The 15,734-nt window shown below is 36.6% G+C and overlaps 1 protein-coding gene across 2 annotated transcripts in view; it reads right to left on the bottom strand.

Moving 5' to 3' along the window:
- PDE5A (phosphodiesterase 5A, cGMP-specific) overlaps positions 1-15,734 on the bottom strand; it is a 128,829-nt gene that overhangs the window by 98,512 nt on the left and 14,583 nt on the right. For both annotated transcript variants that reach the window (XM_011977595.1, XM_011977596.1), the window contains exon 2: positions 8,142-8,730. In XM_011977595.1, the coding sequence (XP_011832985.1) occupies positions 8,142-8,730 (589 nt within the window). The remainder of the gene's footprint in view (positions 1-8,141; positions 8,731-15,734) is intronic.

The following is a 15,734-nucleotide window of genomic DNA, read 5'->3' as shown; positions in this document are numbered from 1 at the left end:
CAGGTACCAGAATGCCTTCCTGCTGAAGACAACTATAAGACTAGACAAAATACAAGACAACAAAGCCATGGGCAGAGCAAAGAGAAAGACAACATACGTCATTGCCATTCAACATTCTAGCTTTCTGCCTGAGGGCATTTTCCTGCTTTAGAGAAGGCAGGTGCTACCCAATGAGAGCAACACTTTGAAACAGAACTGAATGGAGCTCCAAACTTCTGAAGTGGTTGGAAAGTGTAAAGCACAGGGGCTGTGCTGGGGGGTTGGAAGGAAGATGGTTTGGAAGCGGTGACCAAAAGATACTGAGTTTCTAGTCACTTTGGGCAGGTATAGCGCAAAAACCCTAAAGGACTAGCAAAAATTACCTGCTGAAGGCTAAAAACTGAATGTGACATCAATTAGTGAAGTGTTTGGAGACAATGGAGTTCCAGCCCAGCCAGAGTAGAGAATTCATTCAGCAGCTCAGGCATTGAGACAGGGAAAGACCACTCCTTAGGAGTAAGGACTATACCATATAGTTGTGGGTATTCCCTAAGACTAAATTCAAAACTAGAATAGATCCACTCTAACAAATAATAAGACCAAGCCTGACAGGATCAAAATAATCTGCCAGTAATTTCACTGCCTGCCCGAACAAATCTCATCCCTTTTTTAAAGGAAGAGGATATAATCCAAATGTAGTGAAACAGACTATGACCAGCAGACAATACAAAAATCACCACATATGTAAAGAAACAGGAAAATGAAACCCATAGTAAAGAGAAAAAGTAGTCAATAAAAAATGACCCCAAGATGATTCACATGTTGGACTTCACAAATAAGGACGTTAAAGCAGCTATTAAAAATTAATGCAGGGATTTAAAGAAAAATATAGTAGTAACTTATTTGCAGAGATGGGAATCTCTTCAAGGAAAGAAAAAACTATTAAAATAGTCAAATGAAAAATCTAGAACTGAAAAGTATAGTGTATAAAACACCAAGTTCATTAATACATTTAACAGCCCACTGAAAACAGCTGAAGAGTCAGTGATCCTGAAGACAGATCAACAGAAAGTTGATCAACAGAAGGATTGAAAGGAAAAAGAAAACAAACCATAAAACATTAACAAAGTTTCAGTGTTTTTTAGGATACTATCAAGTATCCTAAAAAGTATCCTATCAAGTATACACACACAAACACACACACACACACAATTTGGGGTCCCAAAGATAACGAAGCTGAAAAATATTTAAAGATTTATAAAGAAAAATTTCCCAAATTGATGAAAACCTTAAGCTTACGCACATGGTGTGAAAATGATATGTAGGGTGAAACATATAAGTTGAAAACGATACAAAGGATGGCTGACCTCTCCTGAGAAAAATGAAGACAAGGAAAAAATGAGAAAACTCTTTTTTAAAATATTGAAAGAAAACTACTATCAACTGATAGTGGTTCATTTATCCAGTGAAAATATCCTTCAAGAATATAGGAAAAATGAAGGCATTTTCATATAAACTAAAACTGACAGTATTTGTCAGCACTGTATGTACTACAAGAAGTGCGAAAGGAAATTCTGTAGTCTAAAGACAAAGATACTAAAATCTAGAAAGAGCTAGAAACGTGGCTTGAACACATGAGTGTGTATATATATACACACATATATATATACACACACACATATATATATAAAGAATAAGGAAGCCTAGTCTTTCATTTTTGGAGAACGAAACACCCAACAGAAGAAAAAAAGAAGAAAAATAGTGCATCTTTAGTTATCAGATGAAATTGGAAGTATCAGTATGAATTCAATTGTTTTTACTATAATAAGTAGATAGATAAATAAATACAATATAGATGTATATGTATATTTATATGTTATTTTCCTAGCTCTGTCTGCTAATATACCAGCAGAAATGAGCGCATCTAGTGCCTTAATTTTGGTTTCTTAATACCATTCCCCCCACTAAAAGAAATCAGGGCTTCTTGGGAAAAAAGAATGATTCTAGGGCTACGGCAGGGAAAGTGTAAGATAGGCCTCAAACATTCTGATTAGCCAGAAAGTGAAAAAAATGCCCCAAAAGTAATGAGGACATAACAAAAATACACAGGACTCAGCAAATTTGTTATAATTGGAGCATCAGCATAAAGATAATAAAAATATAATTGACTAAATAAAATATTAAACCATGAGTTCATAATGATGTGAATGCATGAATGAAGGAGAAGGCAAAACTCTCCCTTACATTAGAATTTCAGCTAACAAATATAAGAGGTATGATGGGGTTGGAAAATCAGTGGATGCTAAAACTGGTCAGTAGGTTGTTGATGAACACAGTATTTACACAGTCTCAAAGCATCTGCCCGTATGATACTTATTAATTACAATGGGAAAAACTATCAGAGAAACCTGGTGGATATCACTTTTAAAAAGTTATCAAATTTAACATCATCAACACTTACGTCACATAAATATGCCTCCTTATAAGATACATTAAGAAGGTGTGTGGTATAATTAAACATGTTTCTGATCTTTGTTCCCAGTTCCTGACACAGACCTCCTAAAGGCCACGGAATTTCTTGAGTGATACCAGTGTAATTCCATATTTGCAACAAGCCCTTTTCAACCATACCTGAATTCACACTAATGAGGTGAGCCCTAGAAGGCTTCAGGATTAGGAGTGGGAACCAGAAAACCCAACCTTGTGATTAGAGGTTTAAAACTTCCAGTCCCACTCCCAACCTCTAGAGAGGGGAGACCGGCTGGAGATTGAATTCACTCACCAATGACCAGTAATATAATCAATTACACCTACATAATAAAGCCTCAATTAAAAAGTTCAGAACAAGGAGGTTTAGGGGAGCTTCCAGGGTGGTGAACATACTGATGTGCTGGGATGCTGGCATTCTGGAGAAGGCACAGAAGCTCTGCGCACTACCCCACCCGCCACCACCTCCCATACCTTGCTCTATGCATCTCTTCCATTTGGCTGCTCCTGAGTTGTATGTAACCTTTTAATAAAACTGTAGTCATAAGTGTAGTGCTTTCTTGAGTTCTGTGAGTCATTCTATCTAATTACTGAACCTAAGTGGGGGTCACTAGAACCCTTGAATTGGTAGTCAGTCTGGAAGAAGTGTGGCAGCCTAGGGATCCCACTTGTGGCTGACGTCTAAAGCTGGGGCAGGCTTGTGGGATTGAGCCCTTAACATGTAGGGTCAGTGCTAACTCCATGAAGTTAAGAATCAGAACTGAATTGGGTTGAATTGGGTTGCAGTGTCAAAGAACAGGAGAATTAATTAGTTGTTGCTTAGTTAAGGTGTCAATATTAACATATATGGTATGCCAGCTAAAAGGGCCTAGCTTGAATCTATTTGTGAAGGACATTCTACAAAATAACAGGCCTGTACCCTTCAACAATGTCTAAATTTAAAAAGATAAAGAAATGCTGAGAAACTGTTTCAAACGGAGAGGAGACTAAAGAGACATTACAACTATGTGCAATATGGGATCCTGAATAATATCCTGGATTGGGGGAAAATAACTCTAAAGCTTATTAATGGAATGGGACAACTGATGAAATTTTGACTGTGGACTGCTAATAGTCTTGTATCAGATTAGATAATAGTATTGTATCAATATAAAATTTCCTGATTTTGATAATTTTATTATGGATGGTTTAGAGAATATTCTTATTAGAAAATATACACTGAACTATTTAGTAAAAACATATCTTTAGCTTATTAAATCATTCAGAAATAATGAGCATTGTATTACTTATATGCATTATTGAGCGGAAGAGAGGAAACGATAAAGCAAATGGGGGAAAAAAATAACTGGAGAATCTGGGTAAAGGGTATATGGCAGTTTCTTATATGGTCTTGCAACTTTTCTGTGAGTTTAAAATTACACCAAAATAAAAATAACAGAAAATTTAAAAAAGGAAACAACACAGATGACTTGACAAATTATAAGGCTGGTTTTCTTCCACAGAGTGGAATTTTTAAGACAATGCCTGAAACATTGAACAAGCATAGACACAGCAGTTCCCAAACTGTGTTTCCAGTGGCACCGTTACACCTCGATTAGGAGGTTTGTCTAAATTACAACAATTGCTAGGGGTTTTCTTTTTCTTCTAAAATTCATCTGGAAATAATCATCTGAAATTCAGTTGAAACAGTTTGTATTTCTTTAGAAAAATATATTGATAAATAGTTGAAGTAGAAAGTGAGTCCTGCATGGTGAGAGAAGCTGAAAATTTGTTTCTCTGGAGAAAAAAAAAAAAAAAATGAAAGGGAAAGATGAAGTGGGGAAGGAAGGAATAATAGCTATACAGTCAAAGCCACATAAGTGGCAATTTGACCCTTCCCTAAGACCCTCCAAGTTTTCTCTCTAGAAATCATGGTTCACATGGAGTGTCTGTCCTGGAGTGGAAACAGCACATGAGTCTGAGTTTTGACTTGGGAGAAGGAGAGATGTTTTGACAATGTAAATCCTTAAGGCATAGAAATCATGGGAAGGTTTAAGACTTCCTTGGGACATGGAACGGGGTTCAGGGCAATCCTGTGTAGTTACTGGATGTTATCTGGTTTTCCTATAAAAGGAAAATACCAAGCACATTTATTTAGTAGTTCTGATTATATATCTTACTATTAATAGCTTCTTAGTATAAGTGTGAATATTTTATTAATAAATGTGTTAATATCTCCTTGTTATTCATAAATGCCGTGCCAAGCCGGTTGCAGTGGCGTGCACCTGTAGTCCCACCTACTCAGGACCATAGCCCACTTCTCGTGCAGTTGAAGTGAGTGGATCACCTAATCCAGGACTCCAACCTGAGCAACACAGTGAGACTTCGGCTTAAAATAACTAACTAAATAAATACATACATATATGGTGTGGCACATTCAGGGTAGTTGCATGATGGTGGGCTGATGCATGAGACCATTTGTGACTGAACATCAATGTACATGTAGCATTTACCAACTAATCTTTTCATTGGTATTTATGGTCTACATGAGAATCACTGGTCTGAGTAGTGGATCTTGTCTTGTATTTTAAATATATGAATATGTTATCTTATCACTAATAAAACAATAGAATTTTTCAAATTTATAACACTTAATATCATTTTCTGTTACAAAGTTTCAAAAGTGAACTAAATATAGGTCATTTCTTATAATTAACTTTATGAGACTTTTAAAAAAATTCTCAGCATCAATCTGAGTGTTATTCTGTTTCACAGACACCTCTCTTGGTTTCCCACGGTGACATTACATCCTTTAAAGTGGTCTATGGTCAAATAAGCTTAAGAAATACTGCCATACAGTGTCATTTTTACAGATGCATGCTTAAAGAGCTAGGACTCAGAAAACATTAGAATATATTTTCATATCCTGACTACTTTCAAAAAACACAGTATTTTAATTATTCAAATTATGGATGGTGCTTAGTAATAAATTATCCATTAGCCAACTGACTTCCACTGCTAATACCAATATAAATTAGATCGCAATGTAAATTAGATCACACACCAACCTCCACAAGTTCTAATGAAATTCTTGGGACATGAAATAACTCCTGCAAGGCTACCATAAATACAGATCAAGGGTACCAAAGCTGAAGTAGCAACATGAGAAATCCACAGGCTAAGAGGCATCACCCCAGGAGCCATGCAAATCAAGGACATTAGCTGTTTTAAACAATAGTACAAGAATTAAATCATTATCAAATGCCAAACAGAAAAGATATTGTCAAAACTTTGAAGATGGTAGGCAGATTAAATAAAATGCATGTAAGTGACGAATTCGCAGGGCTGGAGACATTTAGGACCATGAAGACAAATAAAGGCTTTCTCAACAAAGCTGGAGAATATTTACGATCCTACTGTACTCATGGGACCATAGTGCCATTGAAAAGTGGATACCCAGCTGTCACTTAAGACAGGAAGGGGATTCTGCAAACTTGGCAGCAATCCTTCAGCTGTGTCCTTAATACCCTTCTTGGAATCCGCTACAGTGTGAAGTTACTATGGAGCTCAAAGAGGTCATGGAGATATTCTATGAAGACTAGTAAATTTTTCCAAGAGAATCAAAATTGAATGCATTGCTTATACAGAATGGATTCTGAAGAAACATTTCAGGACTTATGATGAACTATCACACCCCAAATCCCGGCCTTCGGTGTTACTCACTAGTAGTACCATTATTCATTTACCGAACTTCAAAACCTGGTCATCTTCAATTCCTCTTTCCCCTTCACTTGCATCTCCTATTAGCTGCCAAGTTCAGCAGATTCTATTAGGTTGGTGCAAAAGTAATCATGGTTTTGCCATTAAAAGTAATGGCAATTACTTTTGCACCAACCTAATACTTCTTCATCTGAAATCCATTCCTTCCTTTTGATCTTTAAGGTCAGGGTTCTTGTTAAGGTCCTTACTTCCTCATACTTAGACTATTAAGATAATCTTCTATCCTCCCAACTTGTAGCATTTCCCCCTCTAATTCATTTTATGACTACTGTAAAATTAATCCTTCCAAAGCACAATTTAAATCACACTCGTTCCCCTTTCAAAACATCTTCAGTTACTCCTCATGTTTCTAAACCAAATATATATTCCTCAGCTTGGCATTCAAGATCTCAGTAATTTCCTGGCTGTGCTCCCACAGCTCCTTCATGTCCAGATTCTTATCTACACACTTACATGGTCCTACTTTCCTATCTCTTCTAACTTCTCTTTACCTCTGGATCTCACCATGCACAAATCTCAATTTATTCAATTTATTCAAATTTTCCAGGATCTGTATCATACATTGCTCCCTCAGAGAAATCTTCCTCTGGCCGGGTGCGGTGGCTCATGCCTGTAATCCCAGCACTTTGGGAGGCTGAGACGGGAGGATCACCTGAGGTCAGGAGTTCGAGACCAGCCTGGCCAACATGGTGAAACTCCATCTCTACTAAAAATACAAAAATTAACCGGGCGTGGTGGCAGGTGTCTGTAATCCCAGCTACTCGGGAGGCTGAGATAGGACAATCGCTTGAATCTGGGAGGCAAAGGTTGTAGTGAGTCGAGATTGCATCACTGCACTCTAGCCTGGGTAGCAGAGTGAGACTCCATCTCCAAAAAAAAAAATCTTCCTCCATCTTTCCCACTAGATGTCCTATCCTGCTTCTCTGAACCTTATCACATTTTTCTTGGCATCTGTTATGACCTACTCTCTATGCTATTTATCTATTGCATGTACTATTATTTTAATTCAACCAATATTTAGTAAGCCCTATATGCCAGGCACTATAAGGCACCAGGAACACAATAAAACAGCTATGACTCTCTGAATTAAATGAATTGAGCCAGAATTACTACTGAATCTTTATAGCGTACCACACAGTAGAAAGCTAGAACAATTGTTCTATCAAGATGCTGTAAGATACCTCATAAACATATAAAGTGCCATTCAGTTAAGACGTTTGGTTTTAAAACTAAAATTCCATTAATAAAAGGGATTATTTTAAATGGGAAATTTGAAGAATCTTACAGTGTAACCTTTAAGCCCTTAATTAAAGACTTGTGCATAAGTATAGCAAAAGGCGAAGAAATAACAAATCTTTCCATTGAAAACTTTTAGAGCAAAAATTTCCACTTTTTTGAAGATATCTGTAAGTTTATCTGTTTAAAAAATGAAAGAGAGGATAGAGGGAAAGAAAACCAGACTTTGGTATCAATGGGACTTTGAATGAATATGATTAATTGGATGAATGAATGAAAAGAGACTGTAAGTTCTTTTTGTTGTTGTTTTTGCACCTATCATTTTAGAATCTCAGGAAAATTCTAAGAGGTTCATGTGGGGATAACATAGATGGGGATATGCATAGTGATCAGATAAAAAGATGGGAGAATATAACCATGAGATGAGCTATATTAAATTATCATTAAGGAGAAAAACAAGATGAGATTTCCTTAAGGCTCATGTCCTCAGCTGAACCACCAGTGAAGAAACTCTGGCAATTAAAGATGGGAAAATTCTTAGCCTACATTCCAGTTTTAAATAAGTATGCAAATTATTACATCTCAGTTTCAAATACCCCCACCATTCATGATTGCTATCCAATGCCCCAGCCATAGTACCCTCCCCGGCACCTGTCCTGCTCTCAGGGTCCCCTGTTTACCTCATATGCATCTTTGATGTTCAAGGGCTCACCAAGTGCTGCTACATGTCCCACAATGCCTTTGTTCCATTCTAAGCGGATACAGTTATTTGAAGCTTCTTCCAGTGTTGAACCTTCAGCAACATCAAAGAGGCGGCTGATAAGAAACTTGTCGTTGGAGCTGTCTTCACAGACAAGGAACAGGGAATAGCGGTCAGCGGAGATGAGTCCATGGATATGTAAGAAAATTTTGTGACATAAGGCTGTGACATCCAAATGGCTAGAAATATCCTTCACTAATTCCAAGAGTCTTGAGCACTGGTCCCCTTCATCATGATCAAACCTTGGAGGGGTTAGAGGCATCTGTTCCTTCTTTTCTGAGTCAGAGAGGAAGCTCACAGTTCCCTCAGAATCCTTGACAACAATGGGTCTAAGAGGCCGGTCAAATTCAGAGGCAGAGATTTTCCTCGTTGGTGTTCCAGGGGCACTGTTATCTGCACGAGGGCTCTGCTGCAAGGGACAAGAGCAAGATTCCGTGTGGCCTCTGATACCTTCCTTGCACACAGGGATGGTGTGAACTCTCTCAGCAAACCAAGCATTGACCATTTCTCTGCAGAACAGAACGTGCAGACACATTAGATACTTGAAGAGAAAGGGTGCTATGCCTGAAAGCTCCTAAACATCTTCTCATGGTAAACTGACGAGACAATAATTTGATATGTCATAGAAAATAAAAACAAGATGGTTTACTTAAGACATATTATTTTGGCCAGGAACAGTGGTTCACACCTGTAATTCCACCATCTTGGGAGGCTGAGGTGGGAGGATTGCATGAGGCCAGGAGTTAGAGACCAACCTGGGAAACCAAGTGAGACCCTGTCTCTAGAAAAAATTTAAAAATTAGCTGGGCATGACAGCATGTGCCTATGACCCTAACTACTCGGGAGACTGAGGCAGGAGGGTTGCTTCAGCCCAGGAGTTCGAGGCTGTAGTGAGGTATGATCACACCACTGCACCACTGCACTTCAGCCTGGGTGACAAAGTGAGACTCTCTCTCAAAAACAAGAAGACAATTTTATTTTGGAAAACAATAGAGGACAATTGCTTTAATGAACATCTTAATAGAGGCTGACTTCTATATACATAATTTTATATATCTGATTGCAGCATAGCAAGCATTAAGTCTGCTTCTCTCAAAATTAGCTTACATTAAAAAGTAAAAGACACTAAATTTGCCAATAGTTTTATGAAAATATAAATATGTACATTAATTTGATGTTTAAAACACATATCTTGTTCTGAAGTTAAATATTTGAAAACTAAAACAAATATTTGTCTAAATTTGGCTTGCTACTATGCCTATTTTAGATAGTTATATCTATATTGCAAAAGTAGATAAGTTTAGAAGGAGTAATGAAAGAGACAAATAATTTAATCTTGTATAGAAAAATCAGACTTCTGTAAATATTATCCCAATAATGTTGGTTTAATAATGGTAAAAAAGGATCTATTTTTCTAGATTATCTATGACTGTTTTAAAGTAGGCTTTATCTAAGTTTAAAAATGCAGTCCAAGAAAACTGAAGGCATTTATGTTTTTAATGTACCCTCCTATGAAAGCAACTTATTTGAGCTAAAGCCGTCACAGTAGGTCACTTTTTAAAACAAACATACCAGATCATACACAATCCAAAGCATGTTGTTCAATTCAAATAATGCCTCTTAGAACGCTGTAATCTTACACCAATTAATGGTGTCATTACTCTAGACATTTTTGGAACTCTTCTTTTGAAACACTTCTGAAACAATTTATAATCCAAATAAAAATACTAATTTTATCTAAAAATTAGACCTTGTTTCTCACTAACTCTTCCCAAAATGAACAAATAAAACAAAAACAAAAAAAAAATCTATGGTAACAGCTAACTTAATTCTCTATCTTCTGATAAGACATGACCCTTTTGAAAACTCAAACTTACCTTCAAAAGATAAAAACTTGCTATAACTGAGGATATTTCAAATAATTTGCCTATACAAAAAACAATGTAATCTCAAATCTCCAATGACATAATTGACTGTTTATACCAAACAAAAGGCCAGGATAAAAAAGTTAGACTATGTACTATTTTGGAGATAGTATAGGGATGTAGTCACTTTCCAATGTTTTTGGTTGTAATAACAATTGATATTACTTCAGCTGGGCGCGGTGGCTCACGCCTGTAATCCCAGCACTTTGGGAGGCCAAGGCGGGTGGATCACGAGGTCAGGAGATCGAGACCATCCTGGCGAACACAGTGAAACCCCGTCTCTACTAGAAATACAAAAAAATTAGCCGGGTGTGGTGGTGGGCGCCTGTAGTCCCAGCTACTCGGGAAGCTGAGGCAGGAGAATGGCGTGAACCCGGGAGGCGGAGCTTGCAGTGAGCTGAGATCGCTCCACTGCACTCCAGCCTGGGCGACAGAGCGAGACTCCGTCTCAAAAAAAAAAAAAAAAAAATTGATATTACTTCTTTGGAGGACCAAGTAGGCAATATCTAACAAATGTTAAATGTATCTACCCTTTGTTCCAGATATTTTACATATGTGACAAAGGAAATACAAGGGTATTTACTGTATATAGTAAGTACTGTTTGCTCTCATAGCAAAGATAAGAAGCAACCTAATATCACCAGTAGAAGGCTGACTAAATACATCATGGCACATTTATACAAGAGAACACTAGGCAGACATTAAAACATGATTATGTGTACTGATATGTATGATATGAATTAATTAAGTGAAAACAAAAGAGTTTAAAAAGAACACACTGTCTTATTTCTGAGTCTTTGCTAAGTCTTTCATTTACGGGATGTTCCCCTAATTATTTCATTTTGAACAATGATGTATTATTTGTTAAATATACGTTACTCTGAAATGATACCCCATCTAGAATGTAACGGGTCAAAATGAAAAGATAAAAATGCTACCTCCCTTATAATTTCAAGAGTTGGATACAGTTATAAAAGTCTTCAAAAAGTTTAGGAGAAATAAGTTTAAAAGATCCATTGTAAATATGGTGACTATAGTTAATAATAATGTATATTTAAATATTGCTGAAAGAGAAGATTTTAAGGGTTCTTAAAAGATAAGTATGAAAAAAGATAAGTATTATCTTTTTTAGATAAGTATTAAAAGATAAGTATGAAGCAATGCATATACAAATTAGCTTGACTTAGCCATTCCACAATGTATACATACACCAAAGCATCGTGCTGTACACCTTAAATACATAAAATTCTTATCAATTAAAAAATAAATTTAAAAATATCCAATGAGTAATTTAAAGGAAAACAACCTCACAGGCCTTATGAATTGACTGACTTCCTAATAAAGAGGTATTACAAATTTGAAGAAGCATGAAAGCAATGTGGTAGGTAAGTGTATTGTACAAATCACAAGCGTATACCTACATAGATTTTTAAAAACATATAATTGTCCCAATGTTTATTGGATGCATGCTGTGACTTAGGACAAAATTTCCAGTGAGGACAACATACATTAATTAAAATAATTCAGTATCTCAAAACCTTAGAAGTGAAAGTGACACACTGTGGGATTTGCTTATGTAGCCCCCAGAATTGCACTAATAGTGCCAAAGACACTGATGCTAAAAATGCATGTGAAGCTGCCAACAATGCATAGGAAGCTTTCAAATAAAACTGTTTTGGAAAAGATAAGACAGGAAAAAAGCAGTATGTCTAAGTTAACATATCCGATGTGATTTCAAATATGGACATGTTACTGAAGTGTTAAATCAATATAAAAATAGACATTTTAACCATTTCAGCCACAAACCTAAAACTTAGCCCCAACTTATTTCTTATCTTCTCAATGGGAAATGGAGATCTTCTTTTGAATTTTAAATTAAACTGCCTACTTGACAACTCCACGTGGATATCTAGACAACTTAAAATGGTGAAAACAGAATTCCTAAGACCCTACCCATCTCACCTTGCTTCATCTTACTCCCTGCCAGTTTTCCCACATATGGAAGACCATCACTTCCACTGTTAGTCCAACCAAACACGTAGGAATTACTCTAAATTTCTATTTCCTTCAACTCTCATATTCAGTTGCGCAGTCAAGTTCTGTCAATCTGACTTCCAAAAAACTATATCCCAATCTGCTTATTTATTTCTATCTCCATTACTACCACCCTGGTCCAAACCCCACCATCTCTCAGTTGGATTGTTGCCATAGTCCCCTAACCGTTCTCTCTGATCCTATACTTACCCCCTTGCAATCCCATTCTCCACACAGCAGCCACAGTAAACTTTTAGCAAAGTATGTCAACATCTTAGCTATCCTACTTGGCTTTTCATGGAACTGAGAATAAAACCTGAGCTCTTGTAATCCCCTACAAATAGGTTCCTCTCACCCATGCCAGCATCCTTGGCGCTCCTGAAGCACACCAAGCTCTAACTGCCCTGTCTGGGATGCTCTCCCCTCATTGGCACATGGCTGATCAGCTTCCACATCCCCTGCTCAAATAAGTCATCTTTGACTGCTCCAACTAAAGTGGTCCTGACACATCATGTTCTTATCCTACATAATTTAAATTCTCACTATCTGCTATTTTTCTTGTTTATCAATCTGTTGTTTTATCATCTATCCCCTCTGACTAGATATTTCATTAGTGCTACGTGTTCACTACTGCATATCCAGTACTTAGATTAATGCTTATCACCTACAGTAGGTCCTCAAAATATTTCTTGAATGGAATAAATGAATAAATAAATGAAGGTTCCTGAAGCATCAAAAGGTACAACAGTCTTTTGAATATCTAAATGTTGGTGTGTTTATTACAGAAAATCAACACTGTGTTTTAGCGATTACTGTTCATCACCCCTTGGATGTGTAAGTCTCACAACTGACCACGACTAATGTATGCTTGTATACCTTGCAGTGCCTGGTGCAGCACATGTCTTAAGCAGAGCCAGTGCCTAAAAATTCTATATTATGTGTTTGTGATTACTCTATTTGTCTCATAAATGTTGCTTATGGATATTTTCTTAGAGACATTAACTCAATATTAAATGACACAGGAAAAGCAGATATAGCATATTCAGTCAATCAACAATTTGTATTAACCACCAGTGGCAGGGAAAGGGAGTTCTCATGACCACATTATTGATTATCTGCATCCCTGTAATTACATGCTTGCATAGGAAAACATTATCATAACACCAAAATCACTGATGAACCAATCACAAATAAAATTAAATCATTTCTCACACATCTTTCCCTTTGAGCATTCCTTGGAGTTCTGCAGTGCACAATCTACATGGCTGAATGAAGTGGGCCTTTGCTCTTAAGACTAATATCTATACTCCAGTGATTTTTAAAAAACACTTCAGTCTCTATGCAAATACAAATCACCTGCAAATTGAAATTAAAATTCTTATATAAGACATATGCTATGGTCTAAATGTATGTCCCTACAAAATTCATCTCTTGAACCCTAACCCTGGAGGTGATGGTATTAAGGAGGTGGGGCCTTTGGGAGCGCTCTGCTCTCATAAATAGGATGAGTGCCTGATGTAGTTTGGATGTCCCCTCCAAATCTCATGTTGAAATGCAATCCACAGTGTTGGAGGTGGGGCTTAGTGAGAGGTAATTGGATTATGGGGGCAGATCCCTCATGAATGGCTTCACACCATCCCCTTCATGATGCGTGAGTTCACATCCTTGTTTAAAAGTTGGTTGTTTAAAAGTATATGGCACCTCCCACCATCCCATCCTTGTTCTCATTCTTGCTCCTGCTCTTGCTATAACTTTCTCACCACATGATATGCAGGTTTCCCCTTCACTTTCCATATGATTGAAAGCTTCCTGAGGCCTCCCCAGAAGCTGAGCAGATGCCAACACCATGCCTCCTGTAAAGCCTGCAGAACCATAAGCCAATTAAACCTCTTTTCTTTATAAACTACCCAGCCTTGGGTATTTCTTTAAATCAATGGAAAAACAACCTAATTGAGGGCCCTTATAAAGGGCCTATGGGAGCTTGTTTACTCCTTTTGCCCTTCTGTGAGGACACATCAAAGTTGACATCTGTGAGGAAGAAGCCTCCACCAGAATCTGCCAGTGCCTTGATCTTGGACTTCCCAGCATCTGAAACTGTGAGCAAAAAATTTCTGTTTATAAATTATCCAGTCTAAGCTATTTGTTATAGCAGCCAGCATGGACTAAGACAATATAGATTGTCTAGATATAGATAAAAATGATGTTGGAGAATCTTTCTAATGTTACACAAAGCCATGACAATTAAGAGTTATGCCCAATTAAAGACCAGCTAACAACTGAAGAAACAATCAATAAGGATAATGACATAGCAGATACTCACAAAGAGAATATTAGTCAAATAATTATATTCTGAATTAAGAAAGCCCCTTGGGCAAAACTGATGAAGCCTTCGAATATTAATTCAAAAAACTATTTTAGGGAAAAAAATTCTCTTTATGATCCTGCTGCAAAAGCCAAACATAAACTGAAGATAATTGTTTATGGCTACACTCTGTTACAATTAATTGTAACAGAATTAGCAGAGTTTCATCCTAAGAATTAGCAGAGTGTCATTACAATCTCAATTTTATTATTAATAGCTCAAATATAAACTTATTTTCATAACCTGTGGTTCTATTTTTCAAGATAAAGCTCTAATCAAAACCTTCCCATGAACTTTTTTTCTATTTTGATAGAATTAACTTTAATTGTTTTTTTCTTCTGGAATGAATTATTCTCATAAGACAGAGATTTCCACAAGGTACTATGTTGGGTGCCAGGGACGGAATAATGAGTAACTCCAGAAAAATCATCATGATCTTTCCTTTCAAACTTAAAAGTTTATATTGTATTCAGAAGTGATATACATATTGGATGTTCCTGGCATATGAAGTTAGGTAAATGTACACAAATAAGTAATGGAAAAGATGACTGTGAACATGTCCAATATAAAAGCAGAAAGCAACAGATGGAAATCCAGAAACCTCAGTGGTAGTTCTGACTGGGTAATCGCTTTGATGGTCTAAGATAGGATCTCTATTTTCCCTTAACTTTATTAATTCTAGGGGGTTTTGAAAAATACTCACATTAGTGCTACTGAAAAAAAAAACCATAATTTTATTTAAACCTGGTGAGGCAGGCATTAATGAACCTACTTTCTAAAATATGAAGCTAATTAAATGTCTGAGCCACACCCATTCTACTATTTGGTGGCAACACTAGGAATCAAATCCAGGTTTCCTATTCCAGGTACTATACCCTATTAAGAATATAAAAGTTCCCAGAGCATCAGTGCTTGCCATGAAGAAGGCACTCCATAACATCTAGCTGAATCTGGAAATAAAAGTCAAATTCAAGCAGAGAAGGCATAGAGAAAGATGACTTATGACACATGTTCACATGAAATATTTTACCTCTAGGTCATAAAAGGACCACACACTGTTCTCTTAAGGTGAAAACACTATTTCTAAGGACTACTTCTTAAGGGTAGTGTCCATAAAAAAAAAAAAAAAAAAAAAAAAAAAGATGACTTTATTTAGTAATTCAAATAATGTATCACTTAAAGATGTCTATAT

This window comes from Mandrillus leucophaeus, unplaced genomic scaffold (assembly GCF_000951045.1).
Source record: "Mandrillus leucophaeus isolate KB7577 unplaced genomic scaffold, Mleu.le_1.0 Scaffold181, whole genome shotgun sequence".
NCBI lineage: Eukaryota > Metazoa > Chordata > Mammalia > Primates > Cercopithecidae > Mandrillus > Mandrillus leucophaeus.
This window is presented reverse-complemented; position numbering and strand designations above follow the sequence as displayed.